General features: G+C 46.9%; 1 protein-coding gene across 1 annotated transcript in view; it reads left to right on the forward strand.

Moving 5' to 3' along the window:
• Positions 1–22,779, forward strand: part of TBPL2 (TATA-box binding protein like 2) — a 196,755-nt gene that overhangs the window by 75,805 nt on the left and 98,171 nt on the right. The window contains exon 3 of the mRNA XM_069205977.1: positions 4,491–4,578. Within this exon, the coding sequence (XP_069062078.1) occupies positions 4,491–4,578 (88 nt within the window). The remainder of the gene's footprint in view (positions 1–4,490; positions 4,579–22,779) is intronic.

Below are 22,779 nucleotides of genomic sequence, written 5' to 3' on the forward strand. Positions count from 1 at the left end.
AAAACACACACAACACTATCCCTGGTGCCTAAGTGGCTTCTGCCCCCCTTGGGGGCAGATCAGCCTAAAAATAATAGACTGATCTGTCTCCAAGGGGTGCAGAAATGGCCTCGGTACATGTGCCCCGAAAGTGGGGGGCGACACTTGCCAAAGGCCCCCCCTCCTCCACTAACACACACACACACACACTATCCCTGGTGTCTAAGTGGCTTCTGCCCCCCTTGGGGGCAGGTGGGCCTAAAAAAAATAGGCCCATCTGCCCGGGGGGGGGCAGAAATGGCCAACAGGTCAATGCCCCCCTTGGGGGGGCACCCCGTGCCCAAGGGGACGCCCCCCCACAAAAATAAACAAATAAAAAAAAATCCCTGGCATTTTAGTGGTTTCCGCTCCCCTTGGGGGCAGATCAGCCTAAAAATAATAGGCAGATCTGTCTCCAAGGGGTGCAGAAATGGCCTCGGTACATGTGCCCCCAAAGTGGGGGGCGACCCTTGCCCAAGGCCCCCCCCATCCACTAACACACACACACACTATCCCTGGTGTCTAAATGGCTTCTGCCCCCCTTGGGGGCAGGTGGGCCTAAAAAAAATAGGCCCATCTGCCCCAAGGGGGGGCAGAAATGGCCAACAGGTCAATGCCCCCCTTGGGGGGGGCACCCCGTGCCCAAGGGGACGCCCCCCAACAAAAGTAAACAAATAAAAAAAAATCCCTGGCATTTTAGTGGTTTCTGCCCCACTTGGGGGCAGATCAGCCTAAAAATAATAGGCAGATCTGTCTCCAAGGGGTGCAGAAATGGCCTCGGTACATGTGCCCCCAAAGTGGGGGGCGACCCTTGCCCAAGGCCCCCCCCCATCCACTAACACACACACACACTATCCCTGGTGTCTAAATGGCTTCTGCCCCCCTTGGGGGCAGGTGGGCCTAAAAAAAATAGGCCCATCTGCCCCAAGGGGGGGCAGAAATGGCCAACAGGTCAATGCCCCCCTTGGGGGGGCACCCCGTGCCCAAGGGGACGCCCCCCAACAAAAGTAAACAAATTAAAAAAAATCCCTGGCATTCTAGTGGTTTCTGCCCCACTTGGGGGCAGATCAGCCTAAAAATAATAGGCTGATCTGTCTCCAAGGGGTGCAGAAATGGCCTCGGTACATGTGCCCCCAAAGTGGGGGGCGACCCTTGCCCAAGGCCCCCCCCCATCCACTAACACACACACACACACACTATCCCTGGTGTCTAAGTGGCTTCTGCCCCCCTTGGGGGCAGGTGGGCCTAAAGAAATAGGCCCATCTGCCAATGGCCAACAGGTCAATGCCCCCCTTGGGGGGGCACCCCGTGCCCAGGGGGACGCCCCCCCACAAAAATAAACAAATAAAATAAATCCCTGGCGTTCTAGTGGTTTCTGCCCCCCCTTGGGGCAGATCAGCCTAAAAATAGTAGGCTGATCTGCCCCCAAGGGGGGCAGAAATGGCCCTAAAAGACATGCCCCCCCCAAAGGGGAGCGACCCTTGCCCAAGGGGCCGCCCCCCCCATCCACTACACACACAATCCCTGGTGCCTAAGTGGCTTTTGCCCCCCTTGGGGGCAGATGGACCTAAACAAAATAGGCCGATCTGCCCCCAAGGGGGGCAGAAAAGGCCAACAGTTCTATGCCCCCTGGGGTGGGTGCCCCTTGCCCAAGGGGGCACCCCCCCCCCATAAATATACAAATAAAACGACATCCCTGGACATCCAGTGGTTTCTGCCCCCCTTGGGGGCAGATCAGCCTAAAAATAATAGGCTGATCTCTTCTCCAAGGGGTGCAGAAATGGCCTCGGTACATGTGCCCCCAAAGTGGGGGGCGACCCTTGCCCAAGGCCCCCCCCATCCACTAACACACACACACTATCCCTGGTGTCTAAGTGGCTTCTGCCCCCCTTGGGGGCAGGTGGGCCTAAAGAAATAGGCCCATCTGCCCCCAGGGGGGGCAGAAATGGCCAACAGGTCAATGCCCCCCTTGGGGGGGCACCCCGTGCATAAGGGGATGCCCCCCCACAAAAATAAACAAATAAAAAAAATCCCTGGCGTTCTAGTGGTTTCTGCCCCCCCTTGGGGCAGATCAGCCTAAAAATAATAGGCTGATCTGCCCCCAAGGGGGGCAGAAATGGCCCTAAAAGACATTCCCCCCCAAAGGGGAGCGACCCTTGCCCAAGGGGCCGCCCCCCCATCCACTACACACACAATCCCCGGTGCCCAAGTGGCTTTTGCCCCCCTTGGGGGCAGATGGACCTAAAAAAAATAGGCCGATCTGCCCCCAAGGGGGGCAGAAAAGGCCTACAGTTCTATGCCCCCTTGGGGGGGGTGCCCCTTGCCCAAGGGGGCACCCCCCCACATAAATATACAAATAAAACGACATCCCTGGACATCCAGGGGGCAGATCTGCCTAAAAAGTAGGCCAATCTGCCGCCAAAGGGGGCAGAAATGGCCGTAACTAATTGCCCCCAAAAGGGGAGTGACCCTTGCCCAAGGGGCCGCTCCCCGCAAACAAGAAACACGAAAGAAAAACAAAAAAAACAAATCCCTGGTGTCTAGTGGGCATTCCTGCTGCCCGATCGCAATGCAGGGAGGTAGTAGGGAAAGACCACAATATCTCACCCTTGCTCACAATCTTAGGGTACTAAGAGCAGCACCCAGAAGCTGCATGTTCATTCCCACTCAGACTAAACCCCAAAAGTTTTAGGGGTGTGGACTGCAGTGTTCTGTTAAATACCTTAAGACACAAACTAGTAGATTTAATGGGGACATACCCCATATGTTTCTCTAGCCTCCACATCTGCTACATAGGGGCTTACTCTTGGGATCAGTGAGATTGGGTGTTGGGTCTTTCACAACACAATGTTCAATAACTCTGTGAAGGGTTTCCTGTTGAAGGTGTCTAATATCTATGCTCTGCCCTGTGTGGCATAACAGATTGTACAAGCCAACTACATTACTTACTCGAGATGCTTTCATGCTTATATTTCAAAACTTACCTGGAAATGTCTTTACTCAATCCATTTGAAAGAAGATGACATTCCCGATAATTGCTGTGTGCTTTTAGGTGCCAATAAAATAAACGTTTAATTCACACACGCTAATATGTGAGGAAAAGTACAAGATGTGGAAAGCACGTTGTCCACTCAATACGCAGGGCACTCACGGAGATGAAAAGGACATAAACGGCCATGCACTTGAGTCCCTTTTATCCCGTTCAGTGTCCTTTAAAACATAAAGGCACAACCTTTTTAGTGGCACAACAGTGGGTGTGTAAATATATGATCATCCACATACGAAAATGGGTTAACATCCCGGATTTGGTAGAATAGTATAAGTGACCAAAAAATACCCAGTATTAAAAGGGTAACAAAGCGTCTACACTTGCACGAGCTTGTTATAACTCTTTAAATAACACCCTGCATTTGGCTGCATGTAGGCGAACTGTCGTTGCGTCCAAAGACCAAATGGAACATGTTTAAGAGCCCAGACTTTCCAAGTTCTAGATATCTGCAGCATTTACTGATATGGCTCCAATTCGATAATTGAACACATTAAATGATTGGTTCTGTGTGTTTTGTCAGACCTGAGTACATAATTGTTCGCAATAATCGGGTTGAGAGGGGAGACAGCTATGATGCAGTGCATTTGATTTAAAAAGAAAAAAAAATGTGTGATCTATTGGTAGCAACGTAGGAGCAATTTAGAATTGTGCACGACTAGCAAGTGGTATTAAGACTTAGGGACTCATGAGTTTGGAGGTCGGACGAACCGACCGCCTAACCCGCAGGGATAAGGCGGCCGTCAACCCGGCTGCCTCAACCCAGCTGCCTCAACCCAGCCTTATTACGATGGTCCCACCGGGCTGACTGGCGGGAACACTGTATTACAACGTTCCCGCCGGGAACAGTGCTAGGGTATTGGTCTCGGCTACCTTAAAGGAGCCGAGGCCAATACTGTAGCACATCAGCACCCTCGAAATGCGCTCTGTCTGTAAAGCAGACAGTGCGTATTCCATGGGCGCTGGGCAATGGGGCCCCTGCACTTGCCATACGCAATGCAGGAGCCCACCCTGTGGCCCCCTGCACTGTTTCCTCCAGCCTTTTCTTGGTGGGGTCCCTACCATGAAAAGGCTGGCAGAAACTGAACTCGTAAACAGCGTGGCGGCGCTGAACTAGGCGCCCTTGGCTGACCACAACTCTCACCGCCGTCAGCCTGCCAGGAACCATGTTCCTGGCAGGCACGGTGGTCCCCTGGCTGTTCGACCGCCAGGGTCGTAATGTGGCGGTCGGACTGCCTGGAGTGCGGCGGTCTGACCGCCTCCACGGCACTGTCAGTCCTAGGACTGCCAATGTCGTAATAAGGCTCTTAATCTTTCATAACATACCAATCCTGTTCCCAGATATGTTTAGTCAGTTAATTATGTAAAGGGTGTTTGAGAGTTGTCATGCATATGTCATACAGGCATTATCTTTCATTTTGTCTAGAAATATAGTATCTACTGTAAATTTGGCTTGCAAACTGGATCTGAAGAAAATTGCTCTACATGCCAGAAATGCTGAATATAACCCTAAGGTAAGAACTTCATTATTACATTTATCCTGCAAAAAACAAAGTTTGGTTTATGTACAAATAATTATCGTACAAGAATATGCAGCAAAGAGGTATGGTTGCACAAAAAAAATGTCAGTAATAAAGTTTTAATTTCAAGTTTTTTTTTTTCTTGCGTTAAACCCTCTTAATTTTTGTTTTTCGTGTTTTTGAATCCCTCTTAGAATTCGTATTATGTTTTGTGCACGTAGGTTCTTTTGGATGGGTGTAGTGAAGGGTTGGATGTTCACTCTTGTGCAGATGAGGAATGTGGGAGACACTGGGAGGTGCTAGTGGGAGTCATTGAGAATACACACCTGGAGCAGATAGGGAGTGATACAATGGGACAAGACCTTTGAAACTGGATGGGATCAAGACTTGTTACTTGGAATGGGCTAAGATGACATAACTATAGGCAGTAGTCCGGGGTGAGGACTTTGGGTGAATTGGGATGGGGCTCTAAGAGAGCAGCACATTAGGAAGCCTTCAGCAGATTTGGATATGCAGTCTGAGCCACATAGGACACTGGGGAAGAGGGTATGGTTTGGAAAGGAGACAGTTGGCACAGGGGCCCTTTGGTACCCAGAAGAAAAACTCATCTGAGGCACTTACTGGGACAACTGGGGCTGGAGGGCTCTGTACGTTTTTTAGTTGGCTAGGTGGGTGTAACACTCGAGCACACACAGATGGAGAAATTGGGTATTTAGAGCTCACTGCGGTCACTTGAGGGACACATCAGAACAGACTGGGGTAATGAGAAATGTTATGAAATGAAATGAAATGTTATGTGAAGAGGGCATGGAACCAGCACATTTGTGGAGCAGGTGGAGGAAATGCCAGTGAGCTGGTTGTGATGGGACTATCTAGGACACACAGAAAATATCTGGGACACTTGGAGAAGGCAGTTGCTGATGGATGGTTAGAGACTGACTACAGAGCGGTCCCCTACTGCACTGAAATGGTGTGTGAGGAGTCACTAAGAGCAACAGGAATTTGATTGTAGGCCGAGAGAGCTTCTAGGGAACACACGGATAGGGTCCTAAGGGCAATTGATAGTGTGGGAATATCGTTTGTGACCATTTCACCTGGAGGAGAAATGCATTGGTAACTGCAGTGAAAAGTATAGGCATATGAAGAGTGGTCCTAAGTGGCACAGAACACAGGGATTGGCAGAAGCAAAAGGGACAGGAGGCATGGAGAGGTGGCTTGTCAAACATGGAGAGTGCACACAAGTCATTTAAATGGTAATAAGGAGCGAGGACACAAAGGGGGATCAGTGTCTAAATAAATAATACTTGGATACCTGAAGGGATAATTAGTGATGTGTGGGTATGGAGAGGAGTCATCTGGTGTACTGATAAAGGACACAATGTTTGTACCTGGAGGATCACAGATGGAGACCTTAGGTGCATTTGGGACTGGCGCAAAGGCATAATTTCATAAGGGGTAGTCGGTAGGACACATTGAGGGGGTAGCTTGGCGACAGATGGAGGAACTACATTGGGGCATCTTTGGTGCAGATGAACAAAGTTTGGGCACTTAGAGGATCATTTGTTGGTGAGGACAGAGCACAGGCAGTACCTGCACAGAGCAGTTGGGCTAGAAGCATTGGTCTGGGATGAATTGACAGAAACTTGCGGGCACTCGGAGGGTGCATAGAGAAGGTCTGATGAAAAAGTAGGTACCCGTGTGCTAAGGTTTGGCACGCTAAGTTTAATTAACTTTGTTTTTTTTCCTGTAGGGAGACCGTAAGGTGGTATGGGGTGTGTGGAAAAAATTAGTGATTTCCCATTTTAGCTCTCAAATTAAAATTTGTCTCTCCTTAAGTCTGAACTTCTGAACATATTTATACCAAACATGGCTTGAAAGTAGAACTTTACTCAGCATAATTTCTGGTTTGCTGTAAATCTGTTTATTGCTTTTTGCGATACTGGTGTTTTAAAAAAGATCTAGAGTGGGTTTCAAAGGTTTACCACTTTTGTATATTTTTTGACATGTGAAGTTGCAAATCAATCCAGTCGGGCACATTTTCATATTGTTAAGAGAATGTGATTGACTTAATTAGAACGTAATTGGGTTTTTTTCTGACATTCTGAAACTCTTAAGGTTGTCTCAGACTTGAGTTTCTGGGTATGGGGGTAAAAAAACTACAAAGTAATGAGTTGCCAAACCCGAAGGTGGCTGACCACAGATCAGTGGTTGAGGTGTTGGCAATCCACAGCAATTCCCCTAAAAAAGAAATTGCTGCTTCTGGTGTGTGACTTGCAAGTCAGAACTGACTAGCGTGGTGGCCATTTTAGGTGCAAGATTTGACGGCCATTTTGAGCCTAACTCGCAAATCTCTTCAAAAAACTGTGCACAGTGTGGATTGAGAGAACTAGGTTGGTTGACCGCAGTCCCAAAACCTAGAAAGTAAAATTCAGTAAAAAAAAAAAGAAACACAGTTTAAATGGGAGTTATGTTTCTGGATCAAATGTTCAAAGCCACTGACATTTGACAGTTATGTTTAGGAATGCAGACAGCATAACTTAAAATCAACCTCTTTATTTTCTAATTCTGATTCCCTGCACCCAACCCGATAGGGGTAGCCAAACTTCACTGCGACAGCCTTTGATCCTGGCTAGAGGAGGGTGTTGGTCTCTGGGCCTCTGACCAGGCCTTGCAACCCCACTGGTGTTAGCTGACAACCCTCCTACACTTGGCTGTTGGGCCACAGACCTTGGAGTATTTTTATGGGCTTGGCAGATCCTTATTTAGTACCACAAACCTGGAACAACCTTCATGCCTAGATACCACAAACCCATGCTAAGCTTTTTCAAGGATCTGTGTTTCTGAATCCATGTCTGCAACCGCCTGAAAGGAGATTCAAGGGTCAGAAAAACGTGCCCTGAGTTCCATATGTCCTGGCATAAAGCTTGTCCTGGCTCAGGGGTCCTTTTCCTGGAACTCTGCACATATGTTGACATGCTGGGTCCCCTGTACCTGCCTTGGTACTGTGGACTCTGTCACCGGTTTAAATTTTGGGGTTCAGTGAATACCAAAGAAATTATCAGATTTGTCACTCTCCTTACATATTTTAAAATTTTAACTGCTGAGGTGGGGATTCTTTCGAGGGTCCACCCACAATTGCCGGTGTTGGGATGCACTCACGTTACTCCCTTACATGGCCCTTTTTTTCAGGAAAAGGGACTGTAAAGCACATCCTGAAATGGCTGCACTTACCAATGGTAATAAGGAGCATATTACACTCTACACATTAACATAAATACAATATACATTTATATGTGTGTGAAATAGTTTTTTGTTTTTGCATAAGGTTCCTCGATTTCCCTTCTCAACTCCTCCAACATATCCATGAATTGAACAATATTTCTTTAATATATTCCTGCTCCACTACCCTAGTTTCTACGTTATGATTTCCTGGCATTTCATTATTTTTCTTCTTCGACTTCCACACATTACGTCTTCATATCATCATTTACCCTTGGCTTCCTTTTCACCAAAACATCAAACCTATGAGTCGGCATCTCTAGGATACATTTAGTTTGTTTCATGGTAGTTATTCCTTTAAATCGTCATTCACGGAGTTTAGCAAATTCAGATGTCTGTCTTCCAAAGCTGATTGTGAAAGTAAAGCAAGATTTAGCGTGTCTTCCTTTCTATGGCCTTTTTAGAAGACCTTAACTTTCTGTTTGTCTGTGTGATGCACATTTTCCCAGGATGAATTTGCTGAGTTCTATACTGCTATTTTCTCTGAAATATCGATTAGCATTGCATCTTATGGGAGGATATAAATCTAAGGGGTGGAAGGTCTTTCGGTCATTGGCCGACCCGGGGCAGGATTTATTTTTAACTTGGCTGCTTGAGAAGCTTTTCCCAAGAAGCCCAAGACTTACTTATTTTTCTTGATTCTGCAATGACAATCAGGGTGCAGATCTTGCTGACATCATTACATTCCTTCGGTTCGTTTTATTATTATTTATTTTATATTTTTAACTGCATCAGTGCTTGGGGGGCATACCTCCGCTCCCAAGCACTGATCGCTTTAGGAGACGTATCGTTGGAAAGGGAAGAATCTCCGCCCAAAAGAGTCATTTCCCCAAGTAGGGATCCATCCACTAGGCCCCAGGGACATAGGTGAGCGACCCTGTGACAGATAGCTCCCAAGACACTAGAGAAAGTTTCAGAAAAGCAAATTTAGGGGTGGGGGCTTCCCACCATGAGCATGGCCATGCCCCCATCCCAAAGATTGCAGCAAATTGTTCTGCCCTCCGGGGGGGAGGGGGTCAAATGGTGTGAGTACCCCAATCAGCCCTCCCCTGTGGAGGAGAAAGCCTGCAAGATAACAAGAAAAGTGTATTTAAAAAAAATATATATATGTATATTTATGTGTGTGTATGTATATATATATATATATATATATATATATATATATATATATATATATAAAATATGGGTGGGGGAGCCAAAATGGGCATGACCCAAAACGAATTGTAGCAACAGTCTTTCTGCCCTCCCAGGGGCGAATGTGAGTGATTGTCCCATATCTGGGCAGAAAGGCCACTCAACACCAGGCAAACCTAATAAAAATGCCATGCCCTCACCCAAAGAAAATAATGCAGACAGTCTTTCTGCCCACCCAGGAGGCACATGGACGTGATTACCCCCAATTGGCCCCGTCATGTGGCAGAGAGCCCACTAGACACCATGGATATTTGTAATATAGGGTGAAGCTACCTACCATGAACCTGGACATGTCCCATCTCAAAAACAATAAAGACAGTGTTTCTGCCACCCTTGATGAGTGGATGGGGATGATTACCCCAAATCTGCCCCTAAGGCAGGAAGCAGAAAGCCCACTAGATACCAGGGAATTTAAAAAACATAATAAGGGTGAGGCTGGCCACCATGGGCATGGCCATGCCCAGATCGCAACAAAATGTAGGACCAGTCCTTCTCCCAGCCTAGGTGGTGGTTGTTACCCCCTATCTGCCACCCACCCCTCTGCCCCGGACGGGCATAAAGCCCACTAGACATCATGGGAACCTTACAAAAATATATAGGGTGGGACTTGCCCACCATGGGCATGGCTCTGCTCCCTGAAATTAATGCTCTGACAGTATTTCTGCCCCCCTGGGCAGATGAGCGCGATAACCCCAAGAGACACCACAGACTTCCTTAATGCAATATTTATTTTTTTTGGTGCAGAGTGGCCTCCCTGGGCATGGCCCCTTGACCCTCCCTCCAATCCTGGGACCCAATAGACTTTCTGCCTCCAATATGCCTCCTTGGGGGAAGAGATCCCACTATGCACCACGGACTGCACACATGCAATATTTTATTTTTAGGGGGAACACCCCCATCCCAAGCATGGGCCCATGTCCCTACACCATGGGGTCCAAAGGACTAGGGGGGTATTAATCCCTAATCTGCCCAGTCCTCCCCAGGACAGAAAGCCCAATAGTATCCCACGATTATAAAATGTCACCAAAACAAACAAAAGGATGGGGGGGCTACCCTTGCATCGAACAATACCACTGCCCCTGTGGGGCATTAGTCTTTTTCTGCCTCCTTGGGGCAAGTAGATAGCTTGTCCCAATTGCGGAGGTATCCCCAAATCTGTCTCTGGGTGGTGGAAGAGGTGTCAGAAAGCCCACTAGTCTCCAGAGATTTTGAATTTGGGGTAAAAGAACGGGGTGCAGGTTTTGCACTATGGCATTAGGCCATACTCCTACCCGGAGGGGATAAACCAGTATTTTGGCCTCCTTGGAAGGTAGCGTGGGAATTTGGCCCCAATTTGCCTCTGGGAAGCAGAAAGCTCACTCGATGACTGGACTAATATATATTTATTTTTAATAAATAATGAGATGGGTCTGACCCATCAAGACATCAGGTGCCACCCTCACCCCTAAAGCCTCATGCACTTTTTCTCTCCCCTGCGGACTTAAACATCCCATCCCATTGGCAAGCAAAAGGATATTTTGATCATTTTGGGTGTTGGCTTTACATATGGGCTAGTAGAGGGTGGCTAAATCCCAGTATTGTCTACTTGCAACGGTGAACACCATCCGGACGAAACTACCACACCCACACATTTTGGAAAACTTTACATTGAGGGCAGTCCAGGGTGGTAAGCCTTGCATGGGTCCAATGATGTTTTCTTGCCCACAACAACTCGAATTTGGCCTAAAATCCCCAAATCTTCCAGATTCCGCAGTGATCCAAAAAATTCTACCACCCATCATTTCCCCTAATTACCCCGCTTGTGTGGCAGGGCCTAGTGACACTGACAGGAACTGATCAAGTCAGGGACACGAATTCCCATTTTAGAACTCCCATTGACCGTGGTTTAATCTGTTCCTGTTATGGGCACTAGGCCCAGCAACACAAGTGGGGCAGCGTTTTTATATGGCAAGTGGGGGAACGCTGGGTGGTAGGAATTTTGTGGACAACTCCTGATTCTGGTAACTTCCATCAGAGAAATGTATGAAATGTAAGGAAAATGCATCTTTTTAGCTGAAGTTTGAGGTTTGCAGGGTGTTGTGGTTAAGAAAATCTTGTGGGATGCATGCAAGGCATACTACTGTGGAATTCCCTGGGTGTCCAGCATATGTAAATGTCTGTGGTTGATAGGTTTCCATGGGTGCATCACAGCATAGACCCAAACAAAGCAGCTACCCTATTGTGGATCTCTCCATAGAGAACTCTCCTGGGGACTTTTGTGTGGTGGTATCTTGGCCCATCCACATAAGTGGGACACCGTTATCGGAGATGTGTGGGAACTATAGGTGGTACAAAATTTGTGGATCCCCATAGATTCAGGGATTTTTCCGCACAGACATTTGAGTTAAATATGTGTTTTTAGTCAGTTTGAGGTTTGCAAAGATTTCTGGGCATAAAAGCCTGGTGAGAGCCATGCAAATCGTCCCATCCTGGATTTCCCCAGGTATCTAGTGTTCAAAAGTATGAAGGTTTGCTAGGTTTCCTTAAGTGCCAGCTGAGCTGGAGCCCAAAACCCACAAATACACAAGGGGCAGTTGTGAGTGGAAAGTGCCCAAAGTGCAATAAGGACACATCACATTATTTCCAGATACGGACACTAAGCCTACCAATACAAGTGAGGCACAGTTTTTATTAGGGAGACTTGGGCGAAATGCTAGACAGAAGGAAGTTTGTGGCTGTCCGCAGATTCCAGAACTTTCATCACAGAAATTAGAGGAAAATGTGTGGGGATTTTTTAGGCTAGGTTTGAGGATTGCAAGGGATTCCGAATTTTTTTTTTTTTTTTTTTTTTAAACCGCAAAAGTCATCCCAACCTGGATTTCCACAGGTGTCTAGTTTTCATCAAGGTGCAGGTTTACTAGGTTTCCTTAGGTGCCGGCTGAGTTAGGGCCCAGATCCACAGCTACCCTCTTTGCAAAAACTGTGTAATTTTTCAGTGGAAAAATGTGATGTGCCTATGTTGTGTGCTCGGGCCCTTTCCTATCCTAGGCAGTAGGCCTATGCACAGAAGTGAGGGACCATTTTTAATGGAAGATGTGTGTGAACATAGAATACTAGAACGTTTGTTATTACCAATTGGATTTCGGTGAATTTGTGCCTTCAGAATGTAAGCGGGGTGTAGAAAGAAAACCTTTTGAAAAATGTCCTCTGAATCGCATATATATGGGGTACTCACAAATTCAGAAATGTACAAATAACCACTGCTCAAACTCCATATCGTGTGCCAATTTCAGAAATACATGGGGTTCCTTTGTATCCATGTTTCTCTCACATTATGAATTGGTCTATACTCTTTACATAATGAAAAACCATTGTATAGCGCAGCTCAGTTTGGTTAACTATGGGTACCTCCGATTCTTGGAGAACCTACAAACCCTGTATATCCCTGCAACCAGAAGGATCTAGGAGATGTAATGGTAGATTGATTTTGTAAATTGGCCATTGTGACAAAAAAGTTACAGATAAAAATGTTGTCACAATTGGTCCTTTTTTTCCTACTGATATTCAGTTTTCTTTATTTTAAGTTATTTTCTATGGGAAAACCTTAAAGGATCTACACATAAAGACTCCTTGCAGAGTTCAGAGTTTTGTCTCTTTTTTTAGAAATCTTTATCTGTCCTGGATCACCCATTACTTACACACTGATTTCTACAACAAACTAAAAGTAGGTTGGAAGCACAAAATGTAGGAAAAAGGTGCTACCTCTTCAAAAAATGCCCAAAACTGTGGTAAAAATATAGCCTTTTTGATTCAGCCCTGCATGTTCCTGAAAGCTGGGAAGATGGTTACTTTAGCAAAGTAAACTGTTATATGCCATTTTTAGGGGAAAACACTTTTATCCAGAACACTTTTTCCCCAAAATACTAAATGTATTTATATTTTGGCTGTTTTCTCGTCCATCCGCCATTCCCTCCCCCCAAGGAAAGCACAAACCTTGAGTATCGGTAGAAAACCCAGGATGATGGGGGGGGGAACAAGATGCAAATTTGGCGTGGATGCTTTATGTGGAACAAAACTTATGGGGCACTAAGCTTGAAATACCCCAAATAGCTAAGAAAGAGCTCAACACTGGTGGAATCGTGGCAGAAGAAAGAGCTGTGAGGGAACCACCGGCAGTTTAAAGGTTAAGCAACATCTGTCTCACCTTATTCTTCATTCCATAAAGATGTAGCTGCTTCTAAAAATGGTAATAGAATCGTGCCACAGAAGTATAAGTAATTAATATGTGAATTTATAAAACCAGTATTTAGAGTCAACATCCATTCATGTGTCATCTGTTTTGTGTTTACATCACAAAACATTGTATACACATTACCAGTTAGACATGACATCTATAGGGCTGCTGCAATAATATAGTCAATACATCGAGTAAAATGTTGTGTAATTTAAATCCATTTTTAGATCTCTAGTGCCATCTGCTGGCTTTAGTACACAACTCAGTCTGCACTTTTTTTGTTAATATGGAACTGTACTTCAAATAGCTGTTGAGGAAGAGGGGAGCACTACCGACCACTGACACCAGGCTTGTGCGAAAAAGGCTGCTTTATTGAAACAGGGGCACATCACAATAACAATCTTGGGCCTTTGCCTTACAAAACTATCAGCCTCACTATACAAAGAGTTCACCTATGTCACATACATGCCACCTCCAACTTACTATTGCAATACTATATTTTCCACAGGCTGATTTGAGTGATTGCAGGCTTTAAACTCCCTCCAGTTTAGTAACGCTGAACCTCTAACATAATTTCCTAATGAACCTTTAACTTCCTGGCACGTCCAGGTGTGATCTTGACTACCTATTCCTTTTCAACCTGGACTGCTGCTGTCAACAACCATAAACTTCTGTAAACCATGCCAACTTAAAATCCAACTGCTTCTTCTTCAAAGCAACAACCCTACACATACAACCCTCTCCTGTGCACCTGTTGCTAAACAAGCCAGCTCTGTAATGCTTATCGAAATGGACAAACCCCTTCCTCCCCGTCCCTAAAACGCTATTCATTTGGAAGGAGGATGTAGAAATACTAACCAACTAGTACCAGCCACTGTGTCACCTAGACGGAATGGTGGGCGGTGATCTAAAATGTCCGGCTGCATACCTGCTGGGCTACAATATAGCCCAGCTAGCCCAAGAAGCCCAGAGCAGTCGCAGACTGGTCCAGTTCCTCAATCATCCTGGGGGGTGGGGGGGGGGGGGGGGGGGGGGTGGAGTGGCGGGAGACTAGGCCTGTGGTGAAAAAGGCCACTTTATTGAAATGGGTGCACGTCACTTTAACAATCCTGGGCCTTTGCCTTACAAAATGACCAGCTTCACTATACAAACAGTTCACCTATGTTACATACCACCCCCCAACATCCCCTCCACCTGACAACCTTACTATTGCAATACTATATTTCCCCCAGGCTGATCTGAGTGATTGCTAGCCTTAAACTCCTTTCCAGTTAAGGGCAACTCTAAACCTCTAACATTTCCTAATGAACCTTTAAATTCCTGGCTTGTCCATCCGTGATCTCGGCTACATGTTCCTTTTTCAACCTGGACCGTCGCTGTCAAAAACCATAAACTTCTGTAAACCATACCAACTTGACATCCAGCCGCCACCCACAAAAAGCCTATCACTAGACTTTTTCTGCCACACGCCTCCCCAATAACTAGCCGATATCTAGGGAACGTTCAATAGCTTGGTCAACACTTTCCTAATTTGCAACAAGTATAACTCCATACTGAGGAAAAAAATAAGTGAACCCCCATCTCCCTAAAAAAAAAAAAAAAAAAATTGAATCCTCAAAACGCAAATCTGAGTGCTCTACCCTATTAATACCTCTATTTCAGCAGAAATCACGCATTTCTTTAAGTTTACGCCTCCTCCTCTCAATTGCTGCAGGCCGAAAAGCCCCACACCAAATCCTCTGTGGAACAAATGCTGTCTATTCTATGTGGCAGCCAGCCCACTGCTGCATCTCCCTCAGATCCTTTTTCATCACTTTCACACTAGCTAAACCTTTTTCACCCACCATATCATTCTGGCCTCAGTGTAAAATCAGGATGTCTGGGCACTGTCCCCGCCCTCAAAGCCTGTTCAGACGCAGTAACCGCTCCTGCCAATGTATTCCCCCATTCCCATGCCAACACACGCAATACGTATCCGGGTCGAGACCCAGGTTCACCTAATAGCTGCTCTGTCTTGTATGCTTCTCTGCCCATATTATAAATGAGTGTCCCACCAGCTAAATCAAGCCTGCGGTCTCTGGGCCACGTACCGAATCTGTAAAACACAAACACAGCAGTTGGCCACGCGCACTCTCTCAGCAATTTTCCTTCCTATGTCAAACACAACACTTGAAACAATCTGAAATCCACCTGCCTGCTCTCATGTGATCCTTGCTCCAACCCTCCTTCCCGCTTCCATAGTCATGCCTATTCTGAAAGAGTGTGTACCAAAACCTGAAGCATCCAACCCATGGCCACCACCACCTTTGCATAAACTGGCTAATAGTTGGAAAGCTGTAGTTGGCTTCTTGTCCCTGTGTACAAACACCAGCCCTGTCCATGATACACCTGAGCTTGTAATGACAAACCCCACTGCACTGGGTAGACCCCTTCTAAAGGGTAAGGCCTCAGCCAAACAGCTTTTTATTGGCCCCTCTGATCCTTCTTTGACCTACTTAGCCATTTCTGAACTCTTCCCACACTAATGAGTTTGCTCCCACATCAGACCTCAACCCCTCTAATAGCTCTGAGACCCTAAATGCCCTGAAGAACATCCAAGGCATCATAGTGGTAAAACAGTAAAGTCTCCTCTTAACCCTTGCACACCTTGGGCACCATTGAAATAACCTCCTTCAACAATCCCAGTGTCACTTCTCTCTTTGCCGACCCCACCCTACCTATTTCCCTGGCCTTCTCTTCCATCATTCTGCTGCCCAGTAGCTTGCTGAAGGGGCATACCCCCCATACCAGCATTCCCATGACTGCTATCCCAGCCAGCTTTCCTAAAATCGTCACCCATCGACTGTCATTTCTCAATCAACATCAAAATTTATTGCACCACGTCCTCTGTCCATGCCCATACTTCCAGACGCCTTCATGCCCCATTATTCAAGAATTCCATCCAGGCCTGTGTGTAAGCTTCCTGTGTGGAAACTGCTAACGAGTTTGCCATCAACTGAAGCATCTCTTGTCTTCTATTTTCCACAACTCTGGCTCCATATGGGTTTTGATGTGATCCGAGTCTGTGGCCAGCCCATGTAATCTCTCGCACTGTTAGCAAGACAAAGGGTCCGTAATGTCATTGTTCATACCTGCCACATGTATAGCTCTACATGCTATGTTATGTAGGTAACTCAGCACAAAAATGCATAGCAACTTTAACACTTGAGGATCCCTGGCTGACTTTCTGTTAACCACCTGCAGAACCGACATATTGTCTATCTGGAAATCCACCCTTTAATGCACCAGTTCAGACCCTCATACGTCACAGCTACGACTAGAGGGAAAAAATTCCAAGAATGCAATACTATTCCAGCCCCACTTCCACTCAAAGGGACAATCTTCCGCGCACCATCTGCCCTGCCAGTATATGCCAAAACCCTTTCCCCCTGCTGCGTCCGAGAATATTTGGCCATCCCATTCCACTTCCTGCCACGTTATCCGAGGTATCCCATTAAATGTTTAAAAAAAATGGTGGTCGGGTAAACAGTCCCGTGAGGGGGACTAACCCAGTCACCTGCAAAAAGTCCTACCTGCCCTAATCATGCTGCAAGTGAAGTTCAGATGCCCCAAAAGCAACCGGATCTCCTTCACTTTGATTTTGTGTTTACACATCATATCATCCAGCACCAATCACATTGCAAGTTTCTTGTCCTCTGGTTGGAGAGCAACCATTGTCTCAGAATGAATTGCAATGCCAAAAAGGCTAGGACTGTAGTGGGGCCCACCGTTATTTCAGCTGCCAGCGGCACTCCCAACTCTTCCATAATGTCTTGAAACCAATCCAGCAAAGTCTGGCTTTGTGCTGAGCCAGGCTCGCCCATCAAGAAAAAAAAAATCCAGGTAGTGTGTGATGCATCTATGCCCAGTCTGCTGCGAAAATACCCATTGAAGAAACCTGCTGAAGCACTCAAATAGTGCACAAGATATGGAACAGCCCATGGGGAGTGCCTTGTCCACATACCAATGCCCCTCAAATTGTATACCCAGCAGCTCAAAGTTGTCGAGGTGTACCGGCAACAAGCGGAAAGACTACCTAATGTCATTCTTGGCCATTAGTGCCCCCTCCCCCCCCCCCCCCCCCCAATCTGACCTCCACTACGAGCATCAGGGCCACATCCACACGAGGTGTATGACCGACACCTGCTCCTTGAGGATAGTCATTCACAGAATTCCCTTCAGGCCTCGACAAGCTCTGGATCTATCAAAATTGTCCTTTTTTATTTTTTTTGGGAACCACACCAATAGTGTCCCCTGTTTCCCATAGACCAGTCAGCAAAGGGGTCCGCCATGCGACCTTCCCTGACTTCTTTGTTCAAGTTGTTCCGTACCACTTGTTTATGTGATTTCAGGTTGTCTGCTCACCGTCACGTCCTTTGGTCCCTCATACCCCAGTCAAAATTCCCAAGTGAATCCATCTGGCAATATGCCCGCTTTTCCCCTCCACTTGTATTGTGTGAGCCAGAAACTCAATCTATCCAGTTTAACTGGAGTAGGAGCTTTCCCCCCAGGGGCCATAGGTGCCCCTTGCTACCCAGAAGTTAGCAGACTAGTTACTCTGTTGTCCTCTAAAGTTTTCCTGTTGTTGATGACATTGCCTGGACGTGCTTCTGATGCGTTCCATTGATACATAACAGTTAACCAAGGCATGTCTGACTGAATACTTGGATCATTCATGTCCAAACTTATAATACTTTCTTGTGCAGATGCTTTTGAAGTCCCAGCATGCCTCGGCCTGAATGTTCCCACCCCCAGTGCACTACTCTGTCCTTTACCTATTGACCGCACCCCTTCCCAGGTGGGATGCCCCTTAATGGGGTGATACACTATTGGAAGCCCTCTGGCTGTAAAGATTGTTTTCCCAAATTTGTCCGGCACCATCGTATGCTGCTTTAAATCTGTCAGTTTCCTCCCCCCACTGTACATAGGGGTCCAGCGCCATACACCCCCGAAATAACTCATTGTATTGGAGCCATGCATAACCCTGCAATTTATCTGAGCTTTCATAATGACATCCATATAATTGAAGAGGGCAGCCAACCTCTCAGGGTATTTCTCACAGTATACACTGGAATATATGAGGAAGACCGCTGTCCAATTCTTGATCATGACTGGCCCTTTCAGCTATTTCGTCAGCTCGTATTCTTCCTCTTTTGAACATTCTTTGGCTTGTAACTCCCTATGCAGTAATTCAAACATCTCTATATACTCCCCTTTCCAAATTATTTCTTTGTTCCCCAACATGAGGTGAGCCCCAAGTAGTTTGGACATCCCCATGTAAGTAAGCTTCTTTATTTTAAATTCCTTACTTTCTAAGGACTCCGCTTTGGCCGCACCATCGGACACCTTGGTTTCTCCTTCTTTCGTTTGTCCCCCTGCTGCCTTGTCTGACCCCTACCCTGTCCACACGTCCCCATCCTTCCCTGTCTTGTCCCCTACTATTGTTGCTGTCTTTAATTTTGTCTCCTCTGTTGTTGCTAGGACCCCTGTCATCTGTCCCTATGTTGGTGTCCAACACATAAACGCACCAAGGGTGGTGGCTGCTTTGGAGCCAGCGGCCTTGCCAGTTGCACCTGTTGCAATATATCCCAGTGTCTGCAAAGCCTCCTTGCAGCACCTGATGCCTGCAGCACATGAGGAACAGTTCCATGAGTACTTCACCACCTCTTCTCCACCCCATTCCTGCCACCAACGGGACTCCTCTCCCCAGAAATCATCTTTCCTCCGACAACTCTCCTTACTTCAAACTCTCTTCCTCAGTGAAGCAAGGTTTGCTCTCTTGCTTCATATCCCATTGCCCGTGAGGGACCTGCATGGACCTCCTGCTAAACGTATACCTCCAAGTGTATCATGCTAGCGTCCACTGATGATTGTCGAGGGGCAGTACTCTGCCCTCTCAACCGCTCCTTTGATGGGGGATGTTGCATTTTGACTACCGTGATCTTGGAGGTTGCTCCAAACCTTCCGTCTTGCGGCACTGCAGCTGCTTTGCCTGCTCTCCCTGGGTACTCATTGTATAGTCCCTTGCCAACTAATAGCTGGCCATCAGGGATTCAGCCTTCCCTTCCCATCAGTGCCACTGAGCCGCATAAAGCTCATCTGAGTGCATCACATCTTGCACGACTTCACCCTGCAATGAAGAAAAAAGGCCTGTGTGCTTGTAAAATCCCTACCTGCAGTGTCCCTAGCCCTGCATTGTGGAACGTGCGTTGATCGCTCTCGCCCTCCCTTTGCATAGAGAGTGCCCAACTGAAATTAATCGACATGTCATATGCTGCTTCAAAGGCCTATGCACCCCACCCCATGACACTACCCCGTGCTTGTGATCTACTTGCCCTGACTTCCATAAACCTTCAGTAGGGGCTTTACGCTGTATCCTATGGTGCCAGAATACTCCCCCTTCGCCTTGCCTTCCTCCCCCCCCCTCAAAAGCTGTCATCCTCCTCATTTCCTTCATCGCTTCACTCAAGCAGGCCAGAAACTGGCGCTGAAGCTGGGCTCTGCATGTTCTGTTCCCCTGTCCTCAACTTTCCCTGACCACTCAACTCTAGCCCTGACCTGTCCTTCTGTTGAAGCATCTGCCCACCACTTGCTGACACACTCCTTTTTTTCTCTTGTTCCAGCCGGGGCCCTTTTAAGCCATCCAGTTTCCTCAAGTGATATTGAGGGCAAAAACGTCTCCTGTTTATAGTCATTCCTGACTTCAGCCAAGACTATGGTAGTCTCCCCTAGTCCACCCAACCGCTTCCAGCTCATTCCAGCTGCCTCCAGCCACCCTCCCTCTTATCACACCCTCCTCCCACTACTAGAGCGGACAGGTCTAGGAGCTCAGATTCCTTCTGCAGCCCCACCTCTCACCTGCTGTCACCTGAGCATCCACTACTGCCCTGCCCCTCGCATGCGCAAGGCCTCTCCAGGACTCAAAGAAGGCCCGCGTCTCCAGCCCACCGATATCAGTCCTGCCTCCTTCACGTGGCGTATCTTACATGCCATAGGTTCTTCATAGAGCTGCAAAGGCTCCGATCGCGCACCACGGCCCCTGCCCTGCCCGCCTGGGTCCACTCTCCATACACTGGAGCAGGCCCATCCGCTTATCTTGCTGGCTCCACTGAGAACTTGTTGCGGCAGTAAACAGGCTAATACAGCTGCTGCGACCCCCTTCAATGCCCTGCGCACAGGGTGAACACCCTGCAGTGCTCCTGCTGCCAATAGGTCGGGGCTACCTCCCCCACCTCAGAAGCTTCATGTCTTGGGCGACTTTGTCTTCGGATGACATCTGGGTGAGTTGAAGATTTTGCTACTCTAAAACACCTGATCATTGTTGCTAGCACTCTGCTAGTATCAACAGTGCTATAAAAACTCCTTACCAAGCGATAATCCCAAACACTAGCTAGCATCACTAACTAGCAGGAAGAATGCTACCGAACTAGTACCAGCCACCGTGTCACCTAGACCAAATGGTGGCTAGTGATCTAAAATGTATCCGGGGGAGACCTCCCAGTGGTCAACTGCCCCCCACCCAACTCCAAAACAAAATCCCATTGCCACATACTCTAGAAATTTAATTAATCACTCAGTCTCTATCCGACATGTTTAAGAATTCTTACACCAATACCAGATGTAATCCCTTCAATTAAAAATGTTTTTTTAACTTACCAAGTTCACTTTTATGATGTTCAAAAACAGATATTCCACACACAGTAGCGTATCTCTTAGTTTTCGTCTCACTTGCCATCAGATGTTTAAGATCATGTTTTTTGGTCAGATGGGTGTTCCACATGTAGTACATGGTTTGGGAGAATGGCTAGACATTAGTAAAGCTAGACAAACTGTTTAAAAGGTATTAACAAATAGAATCTAGTTAATCTACCGCCATTATCAGACATTTTCAGCCTCTTACCTGCACACTGACCAACTTTACAGTTGTGAAATACAAGTAGAAATGACGGCCTACGATCAATTACTTTGAATCCAACACATAGGGGGTCATTCTAACTTTGGCAGGCGGCGGAGGCCGTCCGCCAAAGTAACCCCGTCGAAAGACCGCACCGCGGTCAAAAGACCGCAGGGGTCATTTCGACTTTCCTGCTGGGCCGGCGGGCGACCGCCAAAAGGGCGCCCGCCGGCCCAGCGGGAAAGACCCTGCAACAATGAAGCCGGCTCCGAATGGAGCCGGCGGAGTTGCAGGGGTGCAACGGGTGCAGTAGCACCCGTCGCGATTTTCACTGTCTGCAAAGCAGACAGTGAAAATCTTAATGGGGCCCTGTTAGGGGGCCCCTGCACTGCCCATGCCAGTGGCATGGGCAGTGCAGGGGCCCTCAGGGGCCCCACGACACCCGTTCCCGCCATCCTGGTTCTGGCGGTGTAAACCGCCAGAAACAGGCTGGCGGAAAGGGGGTCGCCATGGAGGATTCCCTGGGCCAGGGGAATACCGGCGGGAAACCGCCGGTTCCCCTTTTCTGACCGCGGCTTTACCGCTGCGGTCAGAATGGCCCTGGAAGCACCGCCAGCCTGTTGGCGGTGCTTCCGTTGCCCTCCACCCTGGCACGCATAGACCGCCAGGGTTGGAATGAGGGCCATAATATCTACATCATGACGGAAATCTATTTAATGAGCGTACTCTACAAATTTGAATATTTTTTTCATTCTCAAGAATGCGCTTTCGGTTTTTACGTTTTGTATAGAGTAACCACCCTACTTTCTCATAAGCTTTGGGTTGTCTTCGCTGGGTTTTATCGACAAAGGACCCAAAGGAATTATGAAAAACATAAATATCTCTGAGGTTTTAGAATGTGTTAAATCCCATTCGAGTAGTCCCTTTTGGTCGAAATTAGAAGAATCATTTCTTCACCTAGAGTTTTAACAATAAAGAGACGTTCTGGAAATTATGTATTGGACGCCATTCATAATATTTATTTTCCGTGGACTGGGCTCACTTACGTTTTTTTGTTTTGGGGGGGAAAAAAAAGCTACTACTACGTTTACAAATCCATTAATCACAGACACGATTCAGGCAGGAGATTCGCAATTTTTAAAGCCAAAAATGGTTTCAATTTAGCGTTTTCCAACCTGAAATTGTCCCAACATTAGTAAAAATCAATGGGGAAAATAAATTCTCCCAGTTATATTTTTTTAACAATCTCCCTTATTCTGCTTCCAAATGTTGGCATGTATGCAATGATCAACGTAAGTAATAATTGTGTTTAACACCTAAATGGGAGTTCATGTCAACTAATCAACCAACTTCCAGGGAACCCTACCCCCTCCTAACCTGATGTGTGATTCATTTTCTTAATGATTACCTTTGCATTTTAGCATAACCTTGCATAAACTCTCTGTTCAAAACAGTGACCAAGTACCTAAATTTACATCACATCTTGAAACAAAAGTCATCTAAAATTATATTTCACATTTAGAAAAAAAAACACGTTCTGATAATAAGCCCTTTGTTTCCAAAAATGTTTCCAGAC

This window comes from Pleurodeles waltl, chromosome 9 (assembly GCF_031143425.1).
Source record: "Pleurodeles waltl isolate 20211129_DDA chromosome 9, aPleWal1.hap1.20221129, whole genome shotgun sequence".
NCBI classification, from domain to species: domain Eukaryota; kingdom Metazoa; phylum Chordata; class Amphibia; order Caudata; family Salamandridae; genus Pleurodeles; species Pleurodeles waltl.